At 30.4% G+C, this 13,297-nt stretch overlaps 1 protein-coding gene across 4 annotated transcripts in view; it reads left to right on the top strand.

Annotated features, from left to right (window-relative positions):
- Positions 1 to 13,297, top strand: part of LOC129976420 (fatty acyl-CoA reductase 1-like) — a 50,924-nt gene that overhangs the window by 1,056 nt on the left and 36,571 nt on the right. For all 4 annotated transcript variants that reach the window (XM_056089980.1, XM_056089978.1, XM_056089976.1 and 1 more), the window contains exons 2-3: positions 7,355 to 7,455; positions 11,727 to 11,843. In XM_056089980.1, the coding sequence (XP_055945955.1) occupies positions 7,357 to 7,455; positions 11,727 to 11,843 (216 nt within the window). In that variant the 5' untranslated portion in view covers positions 7,355 to 7,356. The remainder of the gene's footprint in view (positions 1 to 7,354; positions 7,456 to 11,726; positions 11,844 to 13,297) is intronic.

Here is a 13,297-nt window from a genome sequence, read left to right as displayed (position 1 = left end):
TAGGAATGTAAGCACCAAATTGATTCCGTTAAGGAAAAGGAAATTGCATAAGGTTCAAACAAAAGAGCAAATGGATATTCAATTTTATACATGCAAAATTAGTCGCAGTACCTGCTTCTCTACTTAAGCTTATTCCGTTTCTTCTAAATGAACATTTTCTAATTTTATATTCAATCTGTTAAAAGTTTTTAAGATATTTGGCTTTAATAATAATACACTCTAAAAGTATAAAATATATGACAATTTTAATTCCGTCTTTTGATACATAATAAGCCAATAAGAATTGGCAAATTCAGCAAATAAAATAAAGTCGGATTCAGTGAATTCAAGACAAAATAACAGTGAAAAATAAGATGAATTATAAGCAATCTAGAAGCATTAAAACTTTTTAAAGTATTAAAATATGAAACAAAATCAGATAATGTAACAATTAGGAAAAAACCATGTTTAGCGTTTAATTGTTTGTGAATTTTTAAAGTTTTGATTTAAATCTTCTTCTTAAATGTAAAAATAAAAATGTCCTTAGAATGCAACTTAACATTAATCTTAACATAATTCTTGTCATAAACCTGAAAAATCTAAGCGAACTTTTTTTATTTTCTTAAGAGCAAGATCAAATCAGTTAAAGGGGGAAAATTTGCTTATAAATGTCAGTTACTTATTTTTCCCACCCCCAATTATCACTCTGTGAGAAAATACAGGGTATCCCACAAGGTGTGCAGAATCTAATATTTACATATAGGGATAGAACACATCAAGACGAATATTTTGATGTACATCGTGTAGGATCCCCGAATATAGCGTCATAGTCTAATTAAAGTGTGCAGATTGTGTTATGAAAATTTCAAGAAATGAGGGGTGAAAAATCAATGAGAACTTTCAATAAAAAGATTTTTGAAATGTCGACCGTTCGAACAAATGACATGGCGAAGTCTGGAATAAAAGTTCGCAATTTTATCTACACAATATCTGTTCCAATTTCCTTGACCTCGGTTTCAATTGCTGCTCTCAAGTCGTCCAATGTTAAGAGCTGTGTGAGATACACTGTGTCTTTCAGACCTCCACATAAAGTCATAATAAGATAGCCACTCTATACCATTGCCTGTTTTCGAAATAGAATCCGACTCGATTAGTCTATCGTCAAATGTTAGTGAAATGAATCAATGACAGCTAAATATTTGGATTCGCTATATTTTATAACTTTATATTAAAAAATTGCAAAATTAGTTGTAAAGGTACTTTTAAATTTTACTGAGCTTCATTTAACTATAAAGCATTTTAATAAATTAGATTTTTGAAAGAAAATTCTTTTACGTTTTGTAAAAATTATATAAAATTAGAGGAAACTAATTATACTAAATGATAAAAGAGAACACAAATTGTATTTACATTTTAGATTACTATCTAACTAAAGAATTTAATTTCTTTACTGACACTTTAGTCGCTTGAATGTCATTTGCTATAGAAAACGAATTTGCAAATAATACGACTAAAAAATCTAATTGTTTATCAAATTTGCATATTAAATTAATTTTATAATGATTAATATTATGTTTGAGGAAATTTTACTATTTCAGTGCTATCAGTCTTGCAAAATACAATTTATATTGAAATTAAATAAAAAGTAATGAATACTTTGTTTTAATTTGCATTCAGCACTTTGTATTTTCAGCCATATATTTTATGTCTAGAATATTTTTTTTTCCAGTTAAAGCAAATTCTTCATTAATAATTTTCTTATAGTCAAAGATTGACGTAATAAAACTGTGACAAAATAGTAAAAATTGGTTTCTTTCTTATTTAAATTAATTATTTTAAAACATTTTATCGGTTATAATATACAGTTTGATTAGTTAAGCTGTTTACGCTTCTTCTTGAGTTTTCATCTTACAAAGAGGCTGGAAATTGTACATTGCATTTACAATAAAATAGAAATAAAAGTTTCAAAGAAGTAGCTCAAAATTCTAATTTTTCCCCATTCTCATTTTTTTCCATGACTATTTAAAGTTATAACAGCATTCCATTATACAGGGTGGTTATAATTAAAGTGACCCTATTGAGAAGAGTTCTATAGTGTCCGTTCTCCCTTTCACAGTTCGGACTTTAATGAAATGTGGTATATACGTTGTATGGACCTCGGGAAAAAGATATATGCAATAATTTAATTGGTGACCACCAGGGGAAATTGTTACGCCGAAAGAAGAACAAAAAATCTGTCAGAATCATTAAAATTTATTCAGTTACAGAATGTGCTGAACGTGTGCTCCACTGACAACAATCACGTGTTGAAAGTGCATCATACTGCATTCAATGGTAAAGCGAAGAAATTCTCGACGGATTTCAGTAGCATGACATGTAATGCTGGTTTTCAACTCCGGTAAAGTAATAATTCCTCCTCTGTAAATACAGTGTGCGAAAAAAGTATAAGGACAACATGTAATTGCATGAAAATATGCTTTATTACCATTTCACCTAAATGAACTTTTTATATTTCTTACTTCTGCTGCATAATTTTGTGATAACACTTATACTACATAAAAAGCATAATTTAGCTTCAAAATATTGATTTTACAAAATTTAACATTAAAGAAAATACGGAAAAAAATTATAAGGACATATTGTAAAATACTTAAAAAATGTTTCCATAATCAAGAAAACTACCTTTTTTTTCAATCACTTGAATAAGCCGAGAGGTCATAGATCCTGAAAGATCTTTTAAAATGTCCACAGATATTTTTTTCCAAGCGTCTTTGATAGCGGCGACAAGATCTTGTGTATATTGATACTGTGTGCCGTTTTTATAAACTACTCGGGCTAGAAGTCCCCATAAGTGTTCGATTGGATTAAGATCGGGACTTCTCGTCGGCCAATCAAGTAAATTTACAGAATTAGCTTCAAACCAGAGTTTTGCACTCGTAGAAACGTGTATCGAAGCATTATCCTGCTGAAAAATATAGTTCCCTGAAGTAATTAGTGGCGCTTCAGGTAACAAACTTTCTCCTAACATCAACATACCTGTCCGAATTCATTTTACGGTTGATAAATACAATTGGAGTGGTTCCATTTCCCGCAAAAGCGCCAGATATCATAACCGAGCCACCACCATATTGACGCCTGGAAAACACTTCCTTTTTCTTTCGCAGATCATACCAAAAATAACGAAAACCATCAGGTCCATCAAGATTGAACTTTCTTTCGTCCGAAAAAATTACATCAGCCCACTTTTGACCAAGAGAAATGTATTTTTTGGCAAAGTAAACTCTTCTTTTCTTATGATGATTTGTAAGAGGGGGGCGTGACACTAATTTCCCATAAGAAACTTGAGGATGTTTACTCAAAACATTTTGAACAGTCCTTGTTGAGCATGGTAAACTCAAATTTTGTCTAACTTCATTCGCGGCTTCTCTTTTCTCGCAATCTCTCCTTACAATCATTCTTTTTTGTCGACGAGTGAGAATTTCTGGTCTCCCAGTTCGCTTTTTCATACCATACATCCCAGGATTTTTTAGAAAATTATAAACCACCGTTTTAGATCTCTTGATTCTTTTTGAAATTTCCCATCCACTTAATCCACATTCTCGAAAAGCAACAATTTTTCCTTTTTCAGAGTCAGAAAGTTGAGTTCCTTTGGGCATCGTTTAAAAATTCACACTGAAAGTCGCCGAGTGGGAAATTCTTTTCACAAATGAATCTTTTAACTCGGAATTGTCATTTTATGATTTCAAATATACAACTTTTTCAATAATTACTGGAGAAAAAGCAATGTCCTTATACTTTTTTCCGTTTTCATTGAAGTTTAAAAATCAAAATTTAAATTTTAGCAGATTTAAAATTGAAAATTTTAATTACTTTACGCATAAAATATTTTAGTTTTACTTCTATTTTTGCTGCAAAAATTTGCATACGGTTCTGTAAACAAGGCTTCTAGATTTGGCGATTTTTCGCGTGTCCTTATAATTTTTTCGGGCACTGTAGATCTTTTATGAATCCCCACAACCAGAAATCATAGGAATTTGTCGAGTGAACCGGGAGGCCAAGCATCCGAAAAAGCTCTGTTTACACGATTCTCGCCAAAATTATCTCGAAGCATTTCTTTCACTTGGCATCCAATAAGGAGGTGCTACTCCATCTCTCATGAATACAGTTAGTTATCTGCAAACATTTCCGTTCCTGTAAAGTAGGAATGCCCTGCTGTTGAGGAAGTTCGCTGTACAGTTCACTTATGACAGATCACGTGTTAAGACCTTGAGGAGTGAGAGTTTCAACGCAAAACTGTCCGAGGATAAATCTAAACCATGCAGTCCATAATCAGAATGTAGTGTTTGTTGGTGCAGGACATTAGAATGTGAAGTACCCCATTTGCAGTAATTTTGATTATTCACAGCTCAATCTAAAGAACAGTGTGCCTCATCTGACCGTAGAATTTTCCAAGGCCGCGCGTCATTAACTTCCGTTCAAGCCAAAAATCGGCAAGCAAATTCATAGCGTATTTAAAGGTCTTGAGGTTCCAACTTTTGCAACACGAGGATCTTATAGGGATACCATTTCAAAATGGATAACAGAATTTGTCGTATTAACGACCATGGAATCACCAATTCTCGTGACACCGATCGAGCACTTGCTGAAGAATAGATGAAACTTTAGGCTCTTTCAACCACAGCAGTTGCGACTTCTTCGATAGTTTCATTCGCAACTAGTTTCCTCCCTCTTCCTGGCAGCATACCCCCCAAGTCTCAATCTCTTCGAATTCCATATAATCATCTCCTTAATTTTTCGGCGTGGGTCCTTTCAGCAATTTCTTGAAATGGCGATATTCAAGCAATATAGCTAAGCTATTGCTGCTGTTTTTCCCAGACTGAAAAATTGTATCAGAATTGATTCCTAAATTTGTCCTTACTGAAAAATTAGATAAGACTTTTGAAATATCAATACAGGTTTAAGTTAGTAGAAAAGAATGAATTATTATGTGAAATAAGGAAAGCTATACGGTTAATCAGGGAAGAATTCATCGTTATAGATTAATTTCGAAACACGCAAAAGTCCACTTTTTTACAAATTTTCTATCGGTCTATCCTTCGATACTTTGGAATTTGAAATTGTTCCTTTCGTTTGGTATGTAAATTCCCGTGGTTAGTACTTTGGAAACTTCTTAATTTTCTTTCTTTCTATTAATATGATCAATTCGTTATTATGATATATATGTAAAGTGCAAGTATAATATAGTTTATAGTGCAAGCAGTGTTTATTTTGGCGGTATTGTTTTTAGTCTTCGAAACGTCAGAATGAATTTTACGAAACCATAACCAACATTCCGTTTTTTCAGGTCTATTACACATCCCCATTATTCCGAGGGCACAGAAAAAAACAAGCAATCATATAATTTACATGCTGAACCACTAAATTTGTGATTATCTGCAAACCCTAGTGCACTAATAATTTGCTATTCAATTAATCCTTATATTTAAGGCTTGCTCATTAAAAATTGTAAATTATTCATTTATGAAATCATTTTAACAAACACTTTGTATTATGTTAAATATTCTCTTTTAAATAGAAGCATAGTAATTTTAATAAACACTACTTTCTATAATTTTGTGTCTTTTCTTATAATCATTTCTGGAATGGATATATGATTATTTTATTTACTAGGAGAATAAATGATTTGGTTTTTTTAAAAAAACGCCTAGATGCAGAATTGTTTACATGCAATTTAATTGTATTATAAAACACTAATGATATAAAAAGCTTTAATTAAATGTTATGAGGTATCTAATTAAAGTGTAAACCATAATCAGCTTACTCCTAACAAATAATCAAATTTTTAGCCTTATAAATAATATTGAACAAATATTTACTTAATTTAATTGCACATTTTCTGAGAAATTTAACTTTTGTAATGCATCTCGTCTATAGAATGTTATTTTGAAAATATGGTTTTGATAGTTAAATGAAGCTTTTTAGGCAAATAATAAAGATAGTTACTAAGCAATTCTAGATAAAGAATAGAATGAAGATGTTTGGAAAAAATAATTGGACTAAAACTTAACGTTATGCCAATTTCAACTGAAAATACTTGATGAAAGTCCGCTTTCAACTAGAAAAGAACAAAATTGATTTTTTTATTCATTCTGAAAATGAGTGTTTATTACGTGTATGAGCACATAATTCTCTCTTTTTGATGCGTTGGTTTATACAAGATATTGTTCGAATGTTTTCCACGAGTCAAAATTCGCCTTTCAGCAATAGGTAGTTTGCCTGTTGAATAAAAGGTGCTATAATCTTCGATGATAGTGTAATTTTTGTAACTTTGTCTTTCTTTTATCTCTTGCTATTTATTTACATAAGTAACAAAAGGCCAATATCTATGATTATTGGTAATTATTTAATGACTTAATCTTCTAAAGTGATTTCTTTTTTTATTTGCACCGGGTGGTTATAATTAAAGTAAATCAAAGAAGTGTAATAATCAACAATTCTGGTTGAAATATTTAATTGGAACTTGTTTCATGTATTATACAAATTAAAGAGAAAACAAAACTACAAAAAGATAAAAATAATTAAATTATTGGCCACTATAGTCAGTGTCAACAATTATTCACCATACATTAAGAGAAGAAAAACTGAGTTTCATAGATCAAGTTGTTTCATGAGAACTGTAATAATATTGCATTCTCTCCAATTAGTTTGGGGAGAACACTGATTATAGGTCCAAATGTTGCACTGTTCACTGGTGCCCTTACTGCAAGCTTTTACGACAGCAAATCATATCTGAATAACAAGAAAGTTTTTTTTTCTTTACTGCAAGATAGCATAGCACTTCATATTTCCAGAACGACTGAAGTTGGTCAGTTGAGAAGCAATCGGGTATGTCGATACTACTTCTGAATGTCTAGCCTTCTCGTTCTTCACATTTTAATCCCTTTTGTTTGGGAAAATTCATGGAAGGTCATGTCTATTACAAAAGCTTGGGTTGGAAACAAGAATAACACACCATGTTACTAAAATTCCTCAGTAAACATTTCGTACTGCTGATGAACACATTATAATAAGTATTAAACACGTCAATAACGCAAATGGAATGCGCATTGAGCAAATAATATTATTAAATACAGTTTTAGGCATTACATTTGTGTTTTTGTTCTTAATGCACCACCTTTTTATGTGATGTCGAAATTTAAACTATTAATTGCTGTTGCAGTTTTACTTCATCATGGTCCAAATAATGTTTATAACATATTTCAACAAAACAGCCAATTAGAAGGGTTTCTCTATAAGTTTTAGTAAGATTACTTGAATTATAATCACCCTGTAGTATTAAACTAAATTAGTAAAATAAAATGCATTTTTTGAGCAGATATGGATCAAAGAAATGAGAAAAGAGACATCCAGTCAGTGTCCGATTTCTTCAAAGGTAGATCTGTCTTTCTGACAGGAGCATCAGGTTTTCTGGGAACGGTAAGACCAATATTCTTACCCTTATTTTAATCTTAATTTCTTGTATAAAACATTTTTCCTGAATGCCGCATAACAAAATACGATGTAATCGTAAGTCATTTTAAAGGTTGTGATAAAATATTTGTCTTGGAATTTCAATATAGCATTTCCCTGGCAATATCGTTTTTTTTTCTGTATTAATACAATGTCTTATGAGATGAATAAAGTATCATTAGATATGAATTCTTATTAACTTCTGTTATAATGTGCTCATTGTAGTTTATATCTATTATTTAAATTTTAATTTAAACACTCACATTTCAAGAACAAATTACATCAATTTCATTTTTGAAATCGAATTTTACCACATTGTTAACAACTTTATAAGTACAGCACATTATTCTTGAGTGAATAAGACAACTTAAAAATCAACGAATGTATTATGCAAAATATTATATAAGGAATTCGCAAAATTCAATATGTTGCGACGCCCTATTATTCATAATGAAGGGAGTGCCTGACTACCAATTATATTCTCTAGAATTTTTAGTCCCTCAAGCTTGTTATCAAACAAATTAATTGAAAAGAAAAAAACTATCGTCATTTTGATCATAAATTTACAGAGACGACATAATCAAAGTGAGATAAATGGTCGACGTGCTCATATAAATGCATTGTCACTGCTGGAATAATCCATTGCTGGGAAACTTTTGCCCTGCCATAAAGTAACAACAATTCCTCTGCTTCCTCTATGCCATTTCAAACTACCTGATAGCAGTTCTCAAAGAAAGATGAATGTGCATTAAAATTTTAGTATCATAGTTCGATCGATAAATAGCTGGGATAAATGTTTCGAAAAGATCAATTTTGCTTTGCCAATTGCTGCAGTTTCTCATTAATAAATTTATACAATCTTTTCATGAATTACTTAATCTAATATTTATTTTTATATTTATGTCTGTAAATAATTATTCAAAAATATTGCATAAAACTCGATATTTTAAATTAATTCTCTTCGTTAAATGGTTTTTACTATCTTGTCTGAGCTCTACGCCGAATATTTAATCAGCAAATATATCATCCCAGTAAAAGATTAAATATTTTTGAGAGAGAGAGAGAGCAAAGGAAGGTTGACTTTGTTCATTTTTCAATAATGACTAATCGCAAATGAATTTTAACTCAGCGATATTCTGCGAAGAAGGAAGTGATAAAATAATATATTTCTTATAAAAACATTAAGGAACAAAAAATATTTAATGTCCTCCCCCCTAATATTAGATACAATTTCTTAAAAGAAATTGAGGGTCATGGTTAGAGCTATGTATGAGTACTCAGATGTCCTTCGCGATTATTTTTTTTATACAAATGCATTGTTGCTGTAAATAATTTTGAAATTTTGGTCCTCACTGGCTAACCGGTTAAACTGCCAAAAGAAACAGACGGAGCACAGCATCAGATCTGTCTCGTCAGTTCTCTTCAAATACTGGTACTACAGTTTCAAGGCAGACCGTGTACAGAAGCTTAAGACAGATTGGTCTATATGCTCTTAGGCCTGTCAGATGTGTTCCGCTACTGCAACTCACTGTCGCCTGCAATTAGCCTGGAGTTGAGAGCCTTCATTGTGTACACCGCCACAGTGGGCTTGTGTGATGTTTTCCGACAAGTCCAGGTTTAGCGTGGAGTCTGATTCTCGCCGGACTTTCATATGGAGATCGTCAGGTACCCGTTATCACCAAGAAAACATCACAGAATGACACCGTTACGGTGGTGCATTTTGGGTTTCAGAAAACTGACCTGCATGTTCAAATTGGAACCATGATAGGCTAAATCTATCGGGACGTCATTCTGGAACAACATGTACATTTTTTTGGGCCCCATGGGCGCAGAATTCGTGTTTATTGATGACAACGTCCGTCCTCACCTTGCAAACATGGTAAACGAATGCCTTAGATCGAAATATATCACTCGTATGGACTGGCCAGCATTCTCACTTGAATCCAGTAAAGCATGTGTAGGACATACTTGGCCAACGAGTTGCAGCCCGTCAACCACCTCCTACATGTGTACCGGAATTCGGAGTACATTACTTGATAAGTGGTGTAATATTCCCCTATATCAGATCGATAATTTGATACTCAGCATGCCTAGGCGTTGTTCGGACTATATTGCATCGTTTGGGAGACATACTATTTATTACCCATCATACCAACCATGTAATATTGGTTTTTGTAATAAGTTTTTTTTTTTTGTAATTTGCTCCAGGGAGCAAAAAATCGAAATTTTTATTAATGATATCAAACATATAGCATCTTTTTTTCTCTTTACCTTTTGTTTAATAAATAGGCTTTACAAATAAGTCACATTTGTTTTGTTCCTGACTTTTTTTCCCCCGAACTTGCATTATCCTTAATTTATGAACATAGGTGTAAATAAGATACTAACGAAAATATTTACCAGATTAGTAATAAAATGACATTAAGTTCCAAAGAGGGGAGCAATAAAGTATGGAGCATTAGCAGCACATAGAAGAAAACCATTGTATGCACAGCATCTCTCTCTCTCTGTGTATGTGTACTACTTATAAGAAAAAGTGTAAGTGATCTCTTTGATTAACTGCTTAAGTGGAAAGAAAAATAAATGCCTTAATCGTATGCAATAGTAGCTCGCGTTTCGGGAATACAGAAATGAAGATCAACAATTTTTTTTTCAGTGTACAGATGCTGTAATTCATGCATTAGATTTTACATAAAATATCAAAATTCATACACAATTTAGCACATTTCCTTTTCAAATGTTCTAGAGAAAAGCAGAAAGAAATTGATTATTCTGAAATTCTCCATATTCGAAGTGTTTCATTTTGATGTATTTCTATTTTGCCAAATGATCTTTAGTGCAAATTCGAAAATGGTGTTTATTTGCATCTGAAGAGTGCTATATTTTTTCCTCAGAGCTGTTGTGAATAAAAATACTAACAATACTAAAAGATGTTTAAAACCATTTATTATAACGGGAAAATATCGTGGGAAAAGAATTTTAGAAATAAACAAATATTAATATAAATAATGGATGAAAATAAGAAAAATGTATTAATTACATACAAAAAAAGAAAATTTACCATTTTTATTGAATTTTTCATAATTATTTTTTAAATTCTAAATTCCATTCATTTTATTATTTTTCATTCCACTTTCATATTATTTTTGCTTATAAATGATAAAAATCTCAAAAGAAATGTTTTCAATATGGCTGCAAATCTAACATTATTTTTAAAACTCTTTTTATTATAAGATATATAGAAAATTCCTGTCATGTAAAAAATATCTAAAATACCGATAGCTTCAAAGAAGTGAAATTCTAAAAGAATATGAAATACGACAGATACCATGCCATGTATTGTGATAAATCTCAGAATAATATGCATGATATTTGAATAAATACAATTTCTAAAGGAGTTTCAATAGATGTATTTTAACTGGAAAGCGAAACGATATACATATAGTTAAATATAAAAATAAGTTTATTATTTTCTCTTTTCATGAATTCGAAATGACTTTCCGAGATTTAGAGCTATAAAAGTCTATTTTTCCCCTAAAAAAATATGAGATTATGTGTGTCCATGTGTACAAGACCATGATAATTTAAAAACAAATTACTGGAATGAAATTTGTTATGAAGTTTTAACTCAAAAATAGTATTTATAAAATTTTTAACAAAATCCATCGAAAAGAATATATGCTTCTCCGTTCGTTTGCATTTTTGTAAAATCTAGCGTTCAAAATGAGATCACGAAAATTAAATAAAAATTTTAGTTCCTTGAAGTTTTCGTCGAAATAAAAGAAGAACAGATTATTTTTTATAAAAGAAGAATAATTAAACTAGGATAATAAAATGAAAGAATAATTAAGTTGTTTAAGCTTCTTCTTCAAATAAAAATTCTAATGATTTCTTAACTTATTAAATTATTAAGAATTAATTAAAGGAAGATAATTACATTTATAAAAAATAATCTATTATAAAATGTGGCTCTGTAAGTTAATATACCAACAATGGAAAGACTTGAATTTCCTAATGGTTATGACAATTTACTTGCGCGAATATATATATAAAAAAATTCTATTGAGACTAAATTATTAGAAATCTGGAATCTATAACAGGTAAGAAGTTAACATATCGGAACTTTTACATTTCTTTCTGGATTAACATTGTTTGAATTTTTTTCATCAATCTGTATGTTTTTGGAATTTAATAGAGTACAAAGTAATGTTTTCTTTCCTCTTTTTTCCTTATGTTAGGTTATATTGGAAACGCTTCTTAGATGCTGTCCAGGAATTGCATCAGTTTACATTCTTCTACGATCCAAAAGAGGTCTGATGCCAGCGCAAAGAAAGGAAATGATTTTTGAGAAAAAAGTTAGAAAGCAGGGGCTATTACTTTTACTGCCCAAAAAATTCATTACATTTTAAACGACTTTTTTTATTAATATTTTTCATAAAATGCTTTGATGGTATATGTCTTTACTATTTGCCCTCTATTATTAAAAAGAGAAAAATTCAGACAAAATAAAAAACAAATTAAAATGCAATTTAAATATAATCCCTACATAAAACAATTTATGTTACTCCATAAGAATGTTGTGCTCAACAAAAATAATGTATTCAGCACTATTTAAAATTTTATAGTCCTCTTTACAAAATTAAATATGATTTCAATATGAAATAAAATCAGAAAAGAAAATTTAACAATGTAACAAATTATCTTAATATATATAAATTACGTGTCACGTTGTTTGTCCGCTATGGACTCCTAAACTACTTAACCGATTTTAATCAAATTTGCACACCGTGTGCAGTTTGATCTAACTTAAAAGATAGGATAGTCCTTTTTTTTGAATTTTTAATTAGAATTTTAATTATTAATTAAAAACTAACTTTCCCGCCAAAAAGATCTTTTCATTTTCCCCACCGCCAAATGAGTTAGTTTCCAACTAACTCATTTGGCAGTTTTTTCCCAGTTTTTTTTCCCAACAGTCATGAGGCTAGGCTTAAGATTTTTCGGCTGATTATTTGAAACGATTCTATTTATTTTCTTAATGTTTGATGCATTTAAAATTAAAAATTGTTAATTAATCGATCTTTCGGATTCATTCTTAAGTACTTTTGAATTAAAATAAAACAGAATAAAGGAAATTAAAAATGTCTAATCTGCATAGCGTTACCTCAACTGGCGTAGAAAAACTCACGCATTTGCGTTCGTAACTTGCGTTGAAAATTCACGCATGCGCAATGTGTTCTGATTGTTGACATGACAACCATTATCAACGGATGATTTCAATTATTTTTAGGTTAGTTGCATGTTTTTGTAATTAAATTGTATTTATGTTAGTTATATATTTTTTGTATATGCTTATAGTTTTAAGTACATCGTTTTTTAAGTAGTTTTTTTAACCTGTTTTCAACCGATTATTTTAAACGATTCGTTTTATTTCCTTAGTGTTTGATGCATTTAAAATTAAACATTGTTAATTAATCGTTCTGGTCATGATGAATCTGAGAATATTTTGTTGACAAATTCTTGAAATATTACATAAATTAGGAAAGATATTCTTTAGTTCCCATAAAGTTTAAACGCTCAGTGACTGTTTTCAGTAATCATATTCCAAAAAAATACTTTGTTTCAGTAAAAAATATTATTATATTAATTGCAGATTAATCCTTTCCACTTTAATTTGAAGTATAAATTCTACGGGAACTAACAGAAAATTAGAGAGATACATATTACGTTATGACTGAAGGCGTTTATAATATTATGAGTGAATTATATATCAAAATTTGAAGTTTTAAAATATTTTGATGAAGAAGCTATT

Source organism: Argiope bruennichi, chromosome 7 (genome assembly GCF_947563725.1).
Source record: "Argiope bruennichi chromosome 7, qqArgBrue1.1, whole genome shotgun sequence".
NCBI classification, from domain to species: Eukaryota; Metazoa; Arthropoda; class Arachnida; order Araneae; family Araneidae; genus Argiope; species Argiope bruennichi.
The sequence above is the reverse complement of the archived record's forward strand: the minus strand, read 5'-3'. Positions and strand labels throughout refer to the sequence as shown.